The 19490-nt window shown below is 38.8% G+C and overlaps 1 protein-coding gene across 1 annotated transcript; it reads left to right on the top strand.

Annotated features, from left to right (window-relative positions):
* The first annotated feature begins 3332 nt into the window (after positions 1 to 3332).
* LOC102222114 (zinc finger protein 292-like) lies at positions 3333 to 19348 on the top strand. Its single transcript, XM_014471400.2, has 8 exons — positions 3333 to 3507; positions 5926 to 6080; positions 6210 to 6285; positions 8327 to 8462; positions 10264 to 10466; positions 11627 to 11763; positions 11869 to 12010; positions 12185 to 19348. The coding sequence occupies exons 1-8, from the start codon at positions 3337 to 3339 to the stop codon at positions 18905 to 18907; spliced, it is 7743 nt and encodes a 2580-aa protein (XP_014326886.1). The 5' UTR covers positions 3333 to 3336; the 3' UTR covers positions 18908 to 19348.
* Positions 19349 to 19490: the final 142 nt, after the last annotated feature.

Here is a 19490-nt window from a genome sequence, read left to right on the forward strand (position 1 = left end):
CATAATTTAAATAAATAAAAGTTTAAAGTTATTTTAAAAAACCTCTTCGAATTTTATGTTCCTTAGGTTATATAACACTGAAAGCACCTACGCTCACTATTGTTTAGGTGCTTTGAGGTTTGTTATTGTTCACTGAAAACGCTTGAGTGACTGCCACACATTTTGACGGCAGGCACGCCACGTTAATGTTTATACATTCCCGAATTGTGTGAGAAATATGCGTTTATACACAAGGCCTCAGAACCTTTGTGTGTGCACAAGTTTCCTGCCCTGTTTTGTGCATATAAGCTTTATAAATGAGACCCCAGAGGATAGAAGAGCTTAGCGAATATTTAAGACCAAGACATGTGCCAGAGGGAGAAATCAAGTGAATGGAACAGGACAAGGGGCCTCCTGTATAAAAGAGTGCACAGCTCTCATACTGATAGTTTGCAGTAGAGAGAATTTATGAAACTGCACGTGCAAAAAATTCAGATGCATAAAATGCATAAAACCCTGTGTAGTCAAATAAGGGCCACAGTGAAGTCAAGTTTTTATCACTTAAGATAGCAAAGATAAAATCTATTCTTTAAAGGTAACAGTTTGAAACAGTAATCCATGCCTTCATTTCATCTTGAATGGATTACTGTAATTCCCTCTGTCTCCGAGTCAGCAAGTCTTCATTTACTTGTCTGCAGCTGCTGCAAAATGCTGCTGCCTGTCTTTCAACAGGAAATATAAGAGAGAGCACATTATTCCTGTCCTGGCTTCTGTCTACTGACTGCCTGTATTTTGAGTTCATTTTAAACTGTTTTTGTTTGTTTTGTAGGTTTTCAACAGCATTGCCCCATCTTATTTAACAAAGCTTCTCCACCACCACCAGCGGTGGAACTAGACTTTTAAAGTTGGGGGGCCATGCAACCAGAGGCCAGTTCTATCTATGATAAATCCGGATTTAGTATCTTTCCACCTTAAATGAAGAGGTTTTATCCCCTTTCACTGCTTAAAGGAAATAGCACAAAATAGTATTTGTATTATTTTGAAATTGCAAAATAGTATAAATACCCAGACAGCTCCCACCACGCGTCTGAATAACCAAATGACCTCTGCTTGAGTCTGTTCAGGGTGAACTGGCATATCGGGGAATTTCCCTGTGAGCCGCTTCATTAATGGGCCGGTGGCCCTCTGGGGTGAAAGCTGTCCCATCCACCCCTGTGTCCTGCAGGACCCTCTTGTTTTGTGGCACCACAGTGCTTCAAACTGCACCATATCAAATGCCTTCTTTACCTAACTTTTTGCCGCTCCAGTTAGACAGATTTTAGAGCATGGTCGCGAAGCAACACGTTGGAAACCTCCACACTCACTCTCTTTACAAGCATGGATTTTGACATATTTGGACATGGTTTATCTAGAACTTGTTATATTTTTAGCATGTGTACAGCTATGTGTATTCTTGTTCAACATATTTTCTTCTGTAAGGTGCAAATGAGTATCTGTACCTCAATGCAAAAGATAATAATAAAAATTTGATCACCAAAAAAGGAAAACAGTGTCTTCAGTCAGAGGTTTCTTCAAATTCATTGTAATACAGACCTCTACAGGAGATCTTTCCTGCCAACAGCCACTAGTATCTACAATCACTCTTTGAAGAATTTTATTTAATATGCATTACAGCAACATTTAATTTCCATTTGGGATCCAAATTTTGAATTTTAATTTACAGTCTAAATACTTTGAGTGTCAACAAATGTATACTGTTTCTAAACTTGGTCATAGGGTAGGCGTTGCTTTTATTCTATCTGAAATAAACTGCATGTCTAATGAAGGGATTCAGATAAAAAGAATTTTACTAATTTAGTTCATAGCTCATAGGAGTTTTAGAAAATAAACTCGCAGATAAGTTTGCTAAAGAAGTAACCAAAAAGACTTCAATTATTCTACAAATCTCATATAGCAAATCAGAGAAGTGTGCCTTGAGGACCAGGGTTGAGAAACTCTGGAATGTCGGTTAGGGTTTCAATTCTGGCTCACAATACAATTCAGTAGGTGGCGGTACACATTAAAACTCTGTTTGAAAACCGTCAGTAAAATCAAAGAAGAAAATGGTGAATCAGCCATTTGATTGAGATGTGCTGAATCAGAGATACATCTAAAAGTTGCAAGACATTGACCCTTGAGGACTTCTTCATACTTCTTCATATCGATTCGATCTGATTTTCATTTACAGGTTCTTTTTCTACTATGATATATGAAAGTTGATTTGGTGATTATAGAGATTATTCTGTCTTCCTCAGCTCTTATCTTTTAATTAGTGTTGCTATGGCTATGTTCTGGAAAACTGTCCTTCAAAGAATTCTAGAATTGGGCTGCTCAGCCTGGCAGCACGTTGGAGCAGCTCTGTTCTTTCATTGACATTTTCACAGACTGGACTGGAGACATAACAGTGAAACATCTATAAGAAGGGACAGAGCAGACTGGACTTCTTCTAGAAGTTAAGATCCTTCAAGGTTTCCATCAAGATGCTGCAGATCAGTCTGTTGTTGAGAGCCTCATATCTTCGGCTGTCATCTGTTGGGGCAGCAGCATCAGAACCAGGGAGCTAAAAAGGCTCAACAGCCTGATAAAGAAGGCTGATTCTGTTCTGGTTTTATACTGGAGACCACTGTAGAACCTCTCTAGATGATGAAGCAAAGAAGCATTCTTCATAAAATTAAGATCAAGAAAACTATGGACAACCTGACCATACTCTTTATGAGACTGTCTTGTGAAAATAGAGCATCTTCAGTCAGAGGCTTCTTCAGATTCGCTGTAATACAGGAGATATTTCCTGCTAAGTCATTACTGTCTACAATAACTCTTTGAAGAATTTGAATTAATGAGTTACGACAACATTTAGTTTTGCTTTGGGAACAATAAAGTATTTTTGAATTTTAATTTTGAATTTGAAATTTTAGAAGTTCCCATTCCCGTTCCCAAATGTATAGCTGTACAGAACCTCTTCTTATTATTGTTATTCTGTAGAATGTAGTGGCACTTTACAACCATAGTGTGTTACCGCCATACACCGGACTGAGGAGTTATCCACAAAATTGAACTCCTAACTTCCAAATGTCCTTTCTTCAGCAAGCTCAATTCGTGACCCTGACCTTCGTTAATACATTAATAATGGGAGTTTTGAAATTATTTAGAAGGAGGACATAAAGATATATCCTAATCTCAACAGGTGCTGTGAAGAAGTGGAGAAGATTTTAACTTTTGAGATGTTTTTTCTTTTATGCATAAACATATCTCGTCCAGCTTTGACGTAATTACGTCGATTCCGTTATGACGTATAAGTCCTACGCGCTGAAGTAGTGTATGAAGATGGCGGACGAGGAGGCCGAGCAAGACCGTGGTCTTGTGGACAATATCAGCAAAACAATTGGGGAAGTCAGAAATTTGTTGGAAGGACTACATGAAGTTGTGATTCGAGAAAGCGCAAATTCACCAGTTCAGTCCTCTTCTGACTATTGTCAAGAGTTTTGTAGGGTGAGTTAAATTTCAATCATCTGGAAAACAGGCCATCTAAATACGGAGCTAACATGGATAATGCTGGTGTACACTGAGTCTTGCATTGTCTGGTAAAAGGTCACTTTTCAGACCGAATTGTTTGTTTCATAGTTAGCTTTATGTGAATACTAGCAAAAGGAGCTGTTGCGATTTGGTAACAACACACCACACACCCATCGATATCGATATCTTTTAGCATACGCTACTGAGCTGTTTCTGTAAGGAGAAATGAAGTGCAATGTTGTGGACTCGTTAGAAGAGACGAGGTCTTTACAATGTTTAAGTGCAGGTTCCACTGCATTAATATTAGACCTTTTTATTTGGGCTTACAAAATTCTCTAGCTGCTCTGTAGCGCAACAGTTTACCAGCAGAGCCTGAAGCTAGCACAGTGTTAGCTTATATCCGCTGAATGTAAAAGGTTGCGTGCAGGATGTGGACAGAATGTGGATGGCTGTTTTGGGAGACTGATTTTGTGACGTGTTCATTATAGTAAGATTCACAAATTTTTACCATTCCTCTCTTAGTTGTTGCTGGTTTATTCAGACGTATCGGAAAACAAAAACAGAATTTGCGCGTTACACCCATGGTCCTTTTCTGGTGTGTACGTGCTGAATAAAACGTATGAGGGTTTTTTCTCGACGTAGTCTCACAAGGCAGCAAGCCATTCATTGGCTCCCATCTCCACAGTGTCCTGCACGGTTCACGTTAACCATCTGCACCATATTAAGGATGTAGAGTAATGATGGTCAGGGCGGATTCCCACTTATTGAATTTACCCCAAGTAATCTAACACACACTATTGCCTTATAAATTATCATTATAGAATTCCAACTTGTTTAATAAACTACACTTTTACTTATCAAGCTAAAATCACCAATGGCATGAAAATGTTAACTTAAATTCAGGTGTTCTTTCTAATTATAATACAAGGCTTTTAAGTGTATTTTGGATGTTCAGTCTTAGTAGTACTTAGTTTCTTTTTCTATAGCAAAGTTTTCAGTACATAACTATGTGTTTTATGACTTTGTATTTTTGTGGGGTGGGGTTTATGTAAAGCACTTTGAAATGCCTTGTTACTGAAAGGTGCTATACAAATAAAATTTGATTGATTGATTGATGTTTTTGCCTTTTACAGTCCACAATATATTGCATCAGATTATATTAACTTCTTCACCTTATTTTTATTTCAATGCCAAATATTTTCATCCTCCAACTTCTTTCCAGGGTTGAATTAATTTTCCTGATTCTCAGTTCTAAGAACTAAGAAGGTAATTGATGACAGTTCGGTCTCACATTTGTAATTTATTAGTTTGGGCATTCTGAATTGTCACTATACTTCCAGGAAAGGTGTGGTTTTATTAATATAAATCATAGCTTTCCATTGTCACTACCACCACTGGATGTTCTTCTTAATCCAACATCTGTTATAGCATTCCCTTTTGAATTCATATTTGACCCGTCTATTATGAAGAAAATCTTTTCCTCTCTTAGAATAAATCTCTTAAGTATTACAAAACACTGCATTTCTTTAGTAAGTGCTAAATTAGTTTCCTACTTTCACTACTAAAATTAAATAAAAACTATGTGTTCAGGAAAACCAGCACTGATGACTGACCCACCATGCTGTCAGCTGCTCCTGAGAGGAGAGCTAGGTGGCGCTCTCTAATGGTGCCAGGGAATTTATTCAAGCATCTGCATGCTGTAATTTAGAAAACATTCAGCAAAAAGGAAGATTTTCTAAATTGAACTTTACAGTCTCTGAACTAAAACTCTGATCATTTTTTCCCCTTAACACCCGGATTGTTTTGTATGTTTCTACTAAATTTTTTTTGTATTTGTTGAAACATACTTGTTCTCATTAGTTCAGATTGCCTTGCCTTTTAAATTTCCGTGTGCTTTCTTGCACAATGACATTAAAGGAATTCTGATTCTGGAGGTGGGCCTGGTTCTATTTTGCTTTCTAATAAAGTCTTCTAGGGGAGGTCAGGCCTTACCCAGTAGAGACTCATCAGTGACATAATTACAACTAATAATAGTAATACATTTTAGTGTTGTAAAAAAAAATAAATGCATTATTTATTTTTTACAAATAATATATATTATTTGCAGAAAATTAAATGTATTATTTTATTTAAGCGGCTGCTTAGTTCATGTATGCCTTGGGTCAGCTCTAAATGTGACCAACATTACATTGGCTCATTACCTGTCATAAAAATATTTTTTAATAAAAAATCCATTGGGCTGCTGGTGGATCGCCTTGGCGCTCCAACCAACCGGGCTTAGCAGGATTTCTGGGGGAAAGCCTTTTTACCTCTAAAATTCAAACTGTAAGCTCTGATCTATTGGTAATGTATAAATGTAAGCTTTAAAACTGATTTAGATTTTTGTTCTTTCAGACGCTCTTGGAGTTTGTAGGCCGTTGGAAGACTGAGGAAGAGCCTTTGCCACTCGTACAGGTGTACATGGTCGCCCTGCTCAGCTTTGCGAAGGCTTCTTCTTACCTCTCTCTGCAATGTGAAAGTGTTCCACTTGTGGTTGAGAGACTTTCACTGTAAGTGAAATTAAACATTTCTAATCCAAAACTTGTGCTTATATGTTTGTCATTAAGTCAGTATTGGAAAGTCTTATCAGATGAAAATCCATCAGTATTATGTTTGAATGCATGCCTTTCCTTTGACAGGAGCTTTTTGGAACTGTTGCTCTCACTTAAGACCCTTCCAGATGATTTATGGCAGTATTTCAAGTCGTCTGTGCAGGTAAAGCTGGGAAGACAACAATAGTCATTTCAGTAATTGGGTTTTTGAAAGTACTACAAGTGTCCCCTAATGCAGGGCTAGTTGAGAACCAGTGTCCTGCAAATTTTAGATGTTCCCCTGCTCCAACACATCAGAATTAAATAGTTAGATTAGATTGCATTTATTGACATTATGCAGTAATGACAATAAATTACTGCATAATTTATGCAGTAATTGAGTAATGGTACAGCTCTGCTTAGGGCTTTTATAACAGTCAAGACACAGAAGACTAGAAGTGTGACCTGGGAATGAAAACAAAAAACAAACTGTTTTTTAACAGTTTGTCTTTACCTTTTGCTCCTGCACTGTTTCCCCAACGGCAGTAGAGTGAGCAGGTGCTAGGCAGAATGATGGCAGTCTTTATTGATGTTCTGGACTCTGGAGAGACATCAGGAGCTCTGCCCTGATGACCCTCTGCCTCATTCTGTGTCTTGATGGTTGGAACTTTTCCACACAGACTCCAGGAAGTAGAGATTAGTTGGCTATTCTTCTGTGGCTTGTCTTCCACACAACATCCACAGACACATTTGTATATTGAAGCATCTCCACTTAATTCAAGCCTGTTAATGAAGAATGTAGTGTTTGTGAGCAGCAGGCTGAGGAGCGAACCTCCTCCCTGTCCTCATTTCTGTTAATATTTACAACATCTGAGGTCGACCATAATCCATGGAGACCCTGGTAGTCTTGATATCTCCTCTGGATGGAATGAGTCATTATGTTAAGGGAGCTGAAAGCTGCTGTGTCTGTGCATGCCAACATGGAAATCATTAAATGAATAATTGCTAAATAAAGAAAGAAAATTACTTCATAATTAATTAAATCAATTAAAATTAACTTATCAAATTCTTAGCAAATTTCCATCAAATGCCCTTGCCAATATGTGCAACTTGTTTGGTTGTCAAGAGAGCAGAAAGTTGATGCATCCGTGCATGCCGCCATGGTAACCCTCCTGAGTGTTATTAGTAGCAGGACTCTGGAGAACCAAACTGCAAACTGACATTATTCAGCCATTTCATTTAGATTTGTCTGACCATGAACAAAAGCTCAAGGTCACCAGCCCAACTAGAACCTATATTTATGTACTAAAGGTATTGACATTGTTTAAGTTGGGAGTTTGATCTTATTAAATTTCTGTATCCCGATTATTACAAACTTGTCCTGCTTATCAGGATCATAATTTAGTAAAACTGCATGCAAGAACGGATTATGATTTGAAATGAATGCACAGAATGTACATTGTGTTTGTATATGCTAAGCTTTTTATTATTAATAATTATATCTAATATCACTAACCCACACAGAATATGCTCAGTTATATTGAAGTTATATTAGGTTAATTGGATATAACATAAACTTCCTATCTTCACCATTTGCATACAATAATTTTTTTTTACAGGCACAGTAATTGTTCCAATAAAATATTTACAAACAGTCCAGATATTTTTGTTTAGGCCTCAAATTATTGTTATTTTTACATGCTAAATTTATATTTAAAATGTTATGTATTAAACCAAAATAATTGATTCTGATTGGAATGGATATCTTTCAAAAGAAAAAAAAAAGAGTGTTGGATTAGAAAATTTTTTAGTTGTTTTAATTAAGATTTTATTTACAAACTGGCTTGTCAAAATATTTTTGCACTTCACAATCATAGAAAAATCTTTGACATTGCAACAAGCGAAGCTTTATATTTTTTGAATAGCTTTTTACTTGCATTATTTTGACAACTCATGTGGTTATGAGCTCTACATCTTGAAGTTGGAAGGCATCCTTGCCATCACCGTTATCTTTTGCTCCCTTCACAGATTTTCTACCTATTTTTCATATTCAGAAAGTGTTTAATGATAAAAGACCATATGCTGCCACATTCTTGTTGATCACATTGGTTTAGCTAAGTATTACCTGGTTTCTGTTTATTACAAAGCACAAACATGCTTGGCAATTTGATTGCAGATTAAGACTGTTGCATGTTTTACTGCTGAATAAACTCTGCTGTCTTTAGTTTGCACATGACAAACTTCAGGAGAATGGCATCACCCAGCTGTCGCTACTGTGTGTCCTGAGCCAACATGAAGGCATTTGGAGCCACAAAGTCCTGCAAAGTATTTTGTCTGATGAGAATCCTGCAACAGAACATGGTAAATTTTAAGATGTGAAGAAAATAAAAAAATATATGAACAGTATGATAAGTGAAAAATAAACACACGATGAAGTAGTGTGTTTCTGCTTTTGCTTCATAGCAAACACAGACCTAGATAATGTAGAGTCTACTCAGGTCCTGGAAAAAATAATCATTATTTACAATATTTCAATTTTAGCACTGAGATCCATGAGAGGAAGCAAAAAACAGAGGAATACATTTCTATTTTTGTTCACCATATAACAGGAAAATTTATCCTGAATGCATAGTGTTTAAATAATCTTGTTACTGCATTTAAATAAATGTTAACATTTATTTAAAACCAATAAGTTCTTCACATACTGTGTGCAGTGCTAATATAATAAACAATATTTGTTCCTTATGTTTTTGTGGACTTATTTTGACAAAAACTTATTTTTTTTGCACTAAAAAACTGATGGTTTGAATTGAACCTTCGGTTTCAACCTCAATTCAACTCAAATGTTTAGTTTCCCCAAAGAGTGACTGTTGATGGTGATTCTGGGTTCAGGAAGCTCTTCTATAGCAGTCTGTGTTTCAGTAGATCTGGAGATGCCTCAGACTGAAGATGCTCTGTTATTAGGGATTGTGGAGACAGGTGTATGAGTTGCCTGTTCATCTGACCTACACACAAATGGAAGGTTGAGACAGAGGGAGTGCCAGCTTCTCCTGATCTAGTGAAAAACAATGGTGGGGAAGCAGCTTCATCCCAGAGAGAGCCCAGTAGAGACAATATTTCACAGTATCATCTGCTATATTTCACCACCTGTTGTTTATGACCACTACTAATCCATCTCATTTCTTTTTGCCATTCTACAAATCTGTCTGCTCCTATATTTAATTGGAATTCATTTTATTTGAGCTTATAAGATGCTGATCAAGTATTCCTGGTAGCTTTAGATAATAAAAAACACCCTCTTGCTAACAGCAATGTTTCCATTAGAAAAACTGAGAGAAAACATTTTGAAAAGAAAAGACTGCAAGGCCACCTTTTGCAGCACTGTTGCCGAACCATTTATCAGTGACGTGAACAAGCTGATGATGAAGGTTGGCTGAGTTCTGGGTGACCACTCTGAACCCACTGTCCTGCTCCCACACACTTGAATGGCACACAAGAACTGGAGTTGGAGACCCTCACTGCAGAGATTGTTGTGCAAAGGAGCGTCCTTCAGAAAATAAGCCATGGTGTCTTGATTCCCGCTCCCTCCATCGGTTATTGTGTCCTTGGGCCTGGTGGTGCCAGTGCGTGGCAGCCTGACCTCTGTCAGATTGCCCAGGGCAGCTGTGGCTACCATCCAGTAGCTTACCACCATCAGTGTGTGAATGACTGAATATAGTGTGAAGCACGTTGGGGTCCTCTGGACGTCATAAAGCTGTATACAGGTACAGGCCATTTACCATTTTACCATAATAGACCATCCCAAGTATGTTCTTTATAAAACTAATATAATGGTGGGTCTTCAGTAAGAAGCATCTGCGGTTATACAGACTGCTACAGGAGATCCTTCCTGCTCATAGCCTTCACCATCCATAATTACATTAAAAAATTGGTATCTACAATATTACAATTCCTGTTTGGTATAACATATTTTTAAAATAATGTGTAAACTCACTGTAAACACAACCTGTGTGTATTCCTAAATTGGCTAAGTTGCCTGTACCTTACTGTGGGAGTTCAATGAAGCTACTTTTGGATTATAGCAGAGTCATTTTCAGTAACTCCTTACATTGTTACAAAAAGTCTAAAATGAAAACCTAACTGTGTGATTTAACTTTTTCAGTGGAGAAGTTTTTGGAGCATGAGGGCCCTGTGTTGCTGCAGATGAGAGTGAAGCAGCTGATAAAGGAGAAGCAGCTGGAGAAGGCTGCACTTCTAGCAAAGATCTGCACTGACTGTTCTGCCTTCCAAGCGAAGGGGGATTTCAAACAGATGTATCTTGTCTGCCTCTGTGGCACGTTGGAAAAAGATCAACTCATGGAGGAGGTAAGCAGATTCTACTTCAGGAATGAAAATAATTTTCATTTATGAAAAAATGTCAATAAAACTGATTTTTGTGCTTCTATATAGATTTTGGACAGATTAAACCAAATATTAGCTTAAATCAGACTTATTGCAAATTCATATGGACAGATGGAATTAGTTGATCTCTTGTCTAAGAGAATCTTCTGGCTTCGTAGTCGTGACTTCATGGTGCATGAAAATTATTCCTTATTTACAAATTTCCCTTCAGTAGTACAGCTACATTGATTAGATTTAAAGATGACACAGGGTTAGTTGGCCTTGTGCAGAAAGCTGGTCCCTCTTGGTTAGGGTCTGTGAGAGCTACTATCCTGCAACTTTTAGAAGCATCCCTGCTCCAACACATCTGAATCAAATGAATTGCTTACCAGTCTTCTGAAGGACTCCTGGTGAGGGAATTTAGCCATTTGATTCTGGTTTGTTTGAGCACATGTGTATCTAAAAGTTCTAGCCTGGTATATCTGGAGGACTGAACTTGGTGAGCCCTGCTCTGTTTTTCTACAAAGCATAAAGCCTCTAAATAGTGGTGAAAGGAGTGTAAGCTAGAAATGTACCCAAATACTAAAAAAATAGGAACTAATAATAGTTGTCAACATTAAACGGTACACTTATTGTAAATGTGCAGACCTCTAAATATCTGCACATTTTTCTGTTGACATGAGCTTTGCTGAAAACACAGATTATGTTTTAGGAAACCATCCTGAGCTATTCTTCTTGCCAGAGAGGAGTTGTTGAAAAGCAAGAATAGTATAGTTTTTAGAATATGGGACATGCCCAGATTCATGCCCTATGCTGTACTATTTTCTTTTTTAATTAAGGAATGTATCAGATTGTTACAGAACTGTTGGAACTTTGGCTGGTGAATATCTACACTGTCCAAAAGACTATCTTAACAGAGAAAAATGAAAAAGTTATTCAAAAATGTAAAGACATTACAAGATTTACTTTTGGGTAGTTTCTTGTGGATAGCCAATCAGGTTCTCCGTACACCTTCATTGAAGCACTGCACATCTGAAATTTCTTGGGCTTAGCAGTGACAAAATAAATAATATTTTAATGTGCTTCTGATTAAATATTGTCATAAAGTTGGACTGTAAATATAATTTTTGTGTGTGTCTGTCCAGCTTTCAAAGGAGGACTGCCACGACGCTATAGAAATGATTTGCAACCTGGAATCAGATGGAGATGACAGCGCAGCGTTCAGTTTATGTTCAGCCTTTCTAACCCGTCAGCTTCTCCAAGGAGACACATACTGTGCTTGGTAAGGACACTAAATGCCCCATCATGTTAACTGGTAAAAATGCTGGACAGGAGTTACCTTTGAATTATCTTAGTTTTATGTATTGTTTTCCTATTTTAAATCCAGGGAGCTCACTCTGTTTTGGAGTAAGCTGCTAAAGCGGTTAGAGCCATCAGATCACGCCTTCCTGGATAGATGCCGGCAAATGTCAGTCTTATCCAAATCCGTGTATCACATCCTGTTCTTCATCAAGGTCATCCAGTCGGAGGTTAGTTGGTTGTCCCTAATGAGCTCACTGAAATATTTGAGATCTTGATGTGTTTGTGTGTTTACATTCATTTATAAGCAGCCTGTTAAGGTTATGTTTGCCTTTGTAGCTTATTTTGAGTTGAGTAAGTTTAATATTTTTGACTAATGACTGGGCTTCTTCCTTCTTTTATAGATAACCCACGTTGGTCTACCAGTGTGTATCGAGTTGTGTATAATGGCGCTACGGATCACATCGGAGGATGTCAAAGGAAAGGCCACAGTCTGTAAAACAATTTCCTGTTTGCTTCCAACTGATCTGGAAGTTAAAAGAGCATGCCAACTAACAGAGTTCCTTCTGGAGCCGACTGTGGATTCATACTATGTTGTGGAGACACTTTACAATGAACCAGATCAAAAACTAGAGGCAGAAAATATGCCTATTCCCAACTCTCTGCGTTGTGATCTCCTACTGGTTTTAAAGACCCAGTGGCCTTTTGACCCAGAGTTCTGGGATTGGAAAACACTGAAGCGTCATTGTCTGTCTCTAATGGGTAATGAGGCTTCTATCGTCTCATCCATTGACTCTCTAAATGATTCTGAGAACACTGAGGAAGAAGAAGACTATATGAGTCTAAAGGACTGTAATTATATCCCAGACAGTATAGTCAGTGGCACATATGATCTTCAAGATGCGGCAGACAAGAAACAGAAAAATAGAGAAATGAAGAAGCTGAAGGAAAAGGGCTTTGTATCTACCCGCTTTAGAAACTGGCAGGCCTACATGCAGTACTGTGTGCTCTGTGACAAAGAGTTTCTTGGTCACCGAATTGTTCGACATGCTCAGATTCATTTCAGCCATGGAATCTACACTTGTCCAATTTGTGCTGAGACGTTCATATCCAAAGACACATTCCTTCCCCATGTAACGTCACATGTTAAACTTTCTTGCAAGGAAAGACTGAGTGCAATGGAAACCAGCAGAGCACTGATTAATTCCAAATTGGCAGCCCCTTCCATTGCCATATTGAAAGCAAAAGCACACAATGAACTTCAGAAGCTTAACAGTTCACTGAAACAAAACATTGCTAGAGTTCAGAGAACTCAGTCTCAAGTGAGTAGATGTGATGTAGACGTTAATGAGGACAACTACATGTGCCCAGTGGGAACATGCAAGAGGAGCTTCAAGTTTATCAAAAACCTCATTGCACATGTTAAAGGTCACGGGGATAATGAAGAAGCAAAAACGTTTCTTGAACTGCAGAACAACAAGGTGGTTTGCCAGTACTGTCGTCGCCACTTTGTTAGTGTAACTCATCTTAATGATCATTTACAAGTCCACTGTGGCGCAAAGCCTTATATTTGTATACAGTTAAACTGCAAGGCAAGTTTTCTGTCAAAGACCAAACTCCTCTTACATAAGAAAACCCATTCAGATTTCATTGCTAAATGCATGTTTCCAAATTGTGGAAAAATCTTTAATGCCCCTTTTAAGCTCTTTGATCATGAGTCACATCATTACAAAACCTTTACTTGTAAAGTTGTCGACTGTGGAAAGGTATTTCATTCTCAACAACAGCTAGATTTGCATGTAGAGAACCATGCTACCCAGCATAAAGACAGTTTACCTCGTTCATCGTTCTCTGCCAAGTCACAGCCTGGTTCTTCAACTAATGAGCAAATACCTTCTAGTCAATATTCTGTTAAACCAGAACATTCCCAGATAAACATCAACTCTGATGCTTCTTGTTATCCAAATCCTGGAGAATTTATGACCATACAAAGTTTGTTGAAGACTTCACCAGAACATGTGGATACCATGGAAACATGCCAAGTCAAACCAGACCCTCCAAAATCACTGTTTCCAACCGGCAACATCTGCAGTTCCAATAATTCTCTCATTCACTCTCATTCCCATTCCCATTTACTTAATTCCAGCAAAGAAAAAGATGAGGTTGGCCATCAGTCATTAGATCGTAAGATTCCACCTCAAAATTATCCAGTACATCCATTTGAAGCCAGTGTAGGACAGCTTTTACAAAGTCTGCCCCACACACTCCCCAGCAAAGTAAATACGGATGTAATGAATTACAAATCTAACCATAACTTTATGTTACCTATGCTTCAAGGGCCAGTGTCTTGTAGGAATAGTTTAGCGGTATCATTGCCTCACATTTCTTCGGATCCATCAGTGTCACAACCAATACCACCAAGAATAAACCCTCAACTAACTGAGAGCAACCAAGAGAACTTTGCTACTCCCTCAAATGTCACAGCTCCCCCTCCAGAGCAGAGGCCAAGGTTCCACTGTGCATTTGAAACGTGTACAAAAACCTACAGCTCTTATAGAAGTGTTTCCAAGCACATGAGAGCAGTTCATCCAGAATTCTATGAGAAATGGAAAGTTGCCCGCACTGAAATCAAAATAAGCCACATTCCAGCACTGAACACCTCATCAGGGCCTTTGAGTTCAGTCTCCTCACTACAGACGAAGCAGGCTAGCCGTCGGGTTCAGGGAAATGGTATTATTCAGCCACATTCTTGTCTTAACACAAGTACAACCTCTCAATATGGTGTCCCACAAAATCTCCCATCATTTCCCCACAATCCAAACAGTTCGCAGCTAATGGCAAGTGTTTTAAATCCCATTGTCCTTTCTCAGTTAGGTGCTGATCGAAGTCCAATAACAACACAGTCTCAACTTTCAATGGGTCAAAACCCTGTTGCTGCTGGAAGTGAATTTGTTCCTAACCGTAATTCTTCCCAAGTATTCCCATCTAATCAGCAAATGATACACGAGATTGATTCATCTAGTGCTCTTTTCCCACTTGGTATTTCTTCATCCTCTGTAATGGAATCAAAAGTTTGCCATTCAGAGTCCTTGGACTCACTGCTTGATAAAAGTAGAGCCCAGACTACTACTGTGAGCACTCAAAGATCAATGGAGTTGTCACAAGAAATGGCAGCCTCCCAAACCTGTACTTCGAAGATGCAAAGCTGTGTAGTCTCACTTTCCAAGACTCCAGAGAAAACAAAGCCAAATCATGAGCTGTTCGATTTGTCAATTTTGGAGGAAAAGCAAAGCAGAACCATCCAGCCTAAGTATGACCCCGCCATCTCTGAAATGAATCTTGAGACTGAGAGGCAAGACAGGAAACACGCCAGGACCAAATGGCCTGCAATAATCAAAGATGGAAAATTTGTTTGTCGAAGGTGTTTTAGACAGTTTGATAATCCTCGATCTCTTGGTGGTCATTTGTCCAAGCGTGCAATTTGCAAGCCATATCAAGAATCGGCAATAAACACAGATTTACCGCAATCATTTCTTGATCTTCTAAATTCAGAACAAACGGTTGCCACATCCCAGACACAATCCTTTTACAACGGTGTTGCTCCATATCAGAAACCTGAAAAGAAGGTAATTGGTTTTTCTTCAGCTTCAAAACATTATCCCACTTCCCAGTATCCTCAAAATAACATGCCGTCATATGAAAACAGTCCCTCGAAAAATGTCATGCTTAAGCATCTTATGCCTGAATCCAGTATGTCTGATCAGTTTGTTCCTCCATCGGACACCCAAACAATGTTCCAAAACAGCTGTGCTTCTCATGCTGCAAGTGAGCATCTACTTGGTACCTCAGTTATACAACATACAGAAACTGTCCAGCTGAAGCAGAGGGTCAATTCATACTTTGCCACCCATCCTCATGATTCACATGTGGAGAGGTTTCCTGTGAGTGAATTCTCTGATTCACTTCTTTCAGAAATCCTCATGGAGAACTCTGCTAGTGCTCTCCTGGGCACTACTCACAAAATCAAAAAAACTCCTGAATTAATTTTTCATGAAAGTTATCCCTCTAAGAAAACCATCTCGGCTCCAGATTCCTGTTCAAATGCCATGAAGCAAATGTTGTTACCCGAGTTTCACCTTAGTCAAGCAGTAACAAGTGGTATGCAAGCCATGAGTCCAGTGAAGACTACTGATAAAGATATCAAAAAGCGACTGCGTGAGCAGATTTTGGCTGGTGACTTTCAACGCAGAAACATTTGTTCTTCTGGAGATGTGAATCTAAAAACTTCGGGCTCAAGTCCCTACAGTCCCTCCAATAATTCTGGATTTCAGAACTTGTTCTATGACGCAACAAGTCATTCAAAACCTCAAGGTCAAGTCCTTACAGGAAGTTCTCCAGTTACTTCAGAATCATCTGGTAAAATTGAAGACCTGCTGAACACCCAGAGCTTTACTGGTTTCAGAGAGACTCCCAGAATCCTCATAGAGCTACCAAGCCCCCCAGTTACCACAGCAACTGAACTGGATCCTGGACCTTCAGGGTTATCAGCCAGCCAGCATCAGTGGATGACTGAAATGCAGTGTGCATTTGAAAGGCTTGACTTGATGAGAGAACTTCCTGATCAGTTGATAACTTCGTTAAAACAAAATGGGTTTGAAAAAAGCGGCCTACCTGTATCCTCTAAGGTGAAATCCCAAAATTTCACAGGAGTCACTTCAGTTCCATCAACATCTGTTGTTAAACCATTTGCTTGTGAAGACATTGATTGCTCATTTAGTTCCATTTCTAATGATTCCCTATGGAGGCATCTCTTCAAAGCTCACAACTACACAATTGGGATGGTTAATGAGGTCAAGAAAAGGTATGGACAGTACTCTCCTTTCAAGTGCGAGAAATGTCCGAAAGCATTTACTCGAAACTCAAACCTTCGCATTCATTACCGGTCGGTTCACAAATTATCAAATAAAGAAATTGCAGACCTGGATGAAAAGCGAAAGATGGCAAAAGCTGAAGTATCTAATGCAAGTCGAAAGAAGCCTGTGGCCGTAAACCAGGTTCCATTGACTCCAGTTAATCATACGATTTTAGATAACAGTGCCTGTATACATCCTCTCCAAGCTTCATTGAATCAGACATATGTTCCTTCAGCTAACACAGCTGTAACTAATCATGAATATCAAGGTCATAATCACTGCTCAGTTATCCATTCCTTAAAAGATGTTCCCATGCAAAATCTAGAACAAACTCCACCTGCAAGTCGTCTGACCTTCCCAACCTCCCAGGCAGCACAAACAGGGATGTCTACTGAACAATGGATAAAACAAGAAGGAAATGTGCCTGAATTGCATGCAGAAAGTCAGAATTTTCCTCTATTCCAGAATTTGTCTACCCTACCTCAAGCTCCAAGAACTCATGAAAATGGCCCTTTCAAGATGCAAACAGTGGTTAAACAAAATACAAACATTGTCAGGAAGTCTAAAGGGAAGAAGCCAAAATCAGAAGATGCTTTGAGTCCATATAGACCATATCGCTGCGTCCATCAAGGTTGTGAGGCAGCCTTCACGATCCAGCAAAATCTGATCCTCCACTACAGGGCTGTGCACCAGTCTGCTTTGTCAGCACTGGTGGAGAGTGGGGAGCATGTCCTGAGTGAGGAGAATGACCAAAGTGAGGAAGCAGATGAACTACTGCACCATGTTAAGGAAGAGCCAGAGTCTGAGTTGCTGCAGATTACAGAAATCAGATGTCAAGTCAAAGACTGCTGCTGTGTTTTTCAAGAAATTCCCAATCTCTTCCAGCACTATCTGCAGTTGCATGAATTCACAGATGATGAGGTGGAAGCACTATTGTTTGGTGTAAGACTTGGCAGGTTTGCTTGTGGTCACCAAGGCTGCACAGAAACCTTCACTGCTTTCAGAAAGTATAAAAGTCATGTTAAAGAGCACCATAAAGACCTAAACCTTGCCAAACCTGAACAATTACAAGTTTTCAAGTGTGAAATTGAAGGCTGTGATCGCTCTTATGCTACAAAGTCAAACATGCTCAGACATATGATGAAAAAACATCAGGACTTGTACCAGCTTAAACTACAAAATAAACAAGTGGAAGAGGATGAAGAGAAGCAAAACTCAACATCTTCACATTACCAATTTACCAAAATAAGTAATGGCAAAGAAAATATAGAGAGCAACAAAAAGATCCCCCTGAGGGCTCATGACAGGAAGAAGGTAGACAAGTCAAAAAGCAAACACTGGCTGAAATATGGAAAACCTTCCTTGAAGTCTAAAGTGGATGCATCTGCCTTGTGCACCAAGAAATTTCACTTGCAGTATCCTTGTATGATCAAAGGCTGCACATCAGTCATGAAGTCTGAAAAGAGCATACTCAAACATTACATTGTACATGGACTGTCGGAGAAGTACTTGGAACAGCACAGGAGTCACTTCATATTCTGCAAGAAGTTCTCCAGACATAAATTTCGTTCCATCAGGAGTGACGACTCCAAATCTGAGAACACTTCAGAGCAGTCGGACGTCGAGAAAACAGATGCTGTCACTGATGAAGGGAAATATGAATATTCAAAGCCGGTCCTACGCAGGAGAAGCCCAACAGAGATGCCCATGACTTTGTTAAAAACGAAGTTATCAAAAAAGAAAAGTTCTGATGGACTTGTGGTACTAAAACGTAAACGAGGGCGACCAAGAAAATTTGGCGGAAGTTTTGTCAAATCTAAAAAAGTCATTCGGCCAACCAAGACAACGTCTGTTCAGGTCAAGGAAGAGAAGCAGACCTCCCCAAGCCTTGCAATAGTTCCAGAGGAGACGGAGCAGAGTGTGCCCCTGGCTTCCTTTAAACCGATGGGATTTGAAATGTCTTTCTTACAATTCTTGGAAGAGACCAGAGAATCAGAGCAACACTTGATGAGGTCAGTTAAGGTAGAAAATGGTGAGAGCCAAACTAGTTCAAATAGCAAAAATACCTGTGTCTGGTTCAGCAACCATCAGAACTTAAAGTCACTTTGCAAAGTGAAAATAAAACTAGATCCAGCCTTTGTGGGTGTCATAGAGCCCATGTTGAAACAGCTGCAGGACATGGACCCAGCTGTAGTGTTGGAGAGATGTGACTGACTGCTTTTTGGAGGTGATTTTTTAAAAATCCAATCGCTAAATCTCAGGATCTGAATTAGTCTGACTTGATGGACTAAACCAGTCTGTTCCACAGTACTATCTGTACAGGTTTTTTTCATATTGTAAAGTGTAAAGCATGTTCAAATGGCATCAATTTGTGGCGTCTAAATTATCCCTGTGGGAATTTGAGACAAAAGAGCTTAATTCTGTGTGTAGTTTGTGAAGATGTTGATTATTGCTTGTCGTGTGTATATATAGATTTAAAAATCCCACTGCCACCAGCAGCCCCATTAAACTTTTGTATTATTTTAGTTGATTTTTATTGTCTTTTATAAGATCACACAGCCCTCAAGAGCTTAAAACTTAAGTGCTGTTGCATGTGGACCTATAAAATGATTTTGTTACATTTTTCTGAATTAAAGTCACTTGTTAAAATTCTCAGTGGTTTACTTTGACTTTTTAGTCACAGCTTGAGTACCTATTATCAAAATGTTTTTAAATAAGGTAAAAGGTTGAAAAACACATGCTGAGACTGTAGCACAGGGCTCCAAACATTCTTTTCTTAAAATTCTCTGGAACAGAA

This window comes from Xiphophorus maculatus, chromosome 15 (assembly GCF_002775205.1).
Source record: "Xiphophorus maculatus strain JP 163 A chromosome 15, X_maculatus-5.0-male, whole genome shotgun sequence".
Classification (NCBI taxonomy): domain Eukaryota; kingdom Metazoa; phylum Chordata; class Actinopteri; order Cyprinodontiformes; family Poeciliidae; genus Xiphophorus; species Xiphophorus maculatus.

Bases quoted from the DNA above. Each gene is read 5' to 3' on its own strand.
- LOC102222114 (XM_014471400.2), top strand. From the start codon at position 3,337: ATGAAGATGGCGGACGAGGAGGCCGAGCAAGACCGTGGTCTTGTGGAC. The intron at 8,463-10,263 runs GTAAATTTTAAG...TAACTTTTTCAG, and splicing joins GAATCCTGCAACAGAACATG to TGGAGAAGTTTTTGGAGCAT. The intron at 12,011-12,184 runs GTTAGTTGGTTG...CTTCTTTTATAG, and splicing joins TCAAGGTCATCCAGTCGGAG to ATAACCCACGTTGGTCTACC.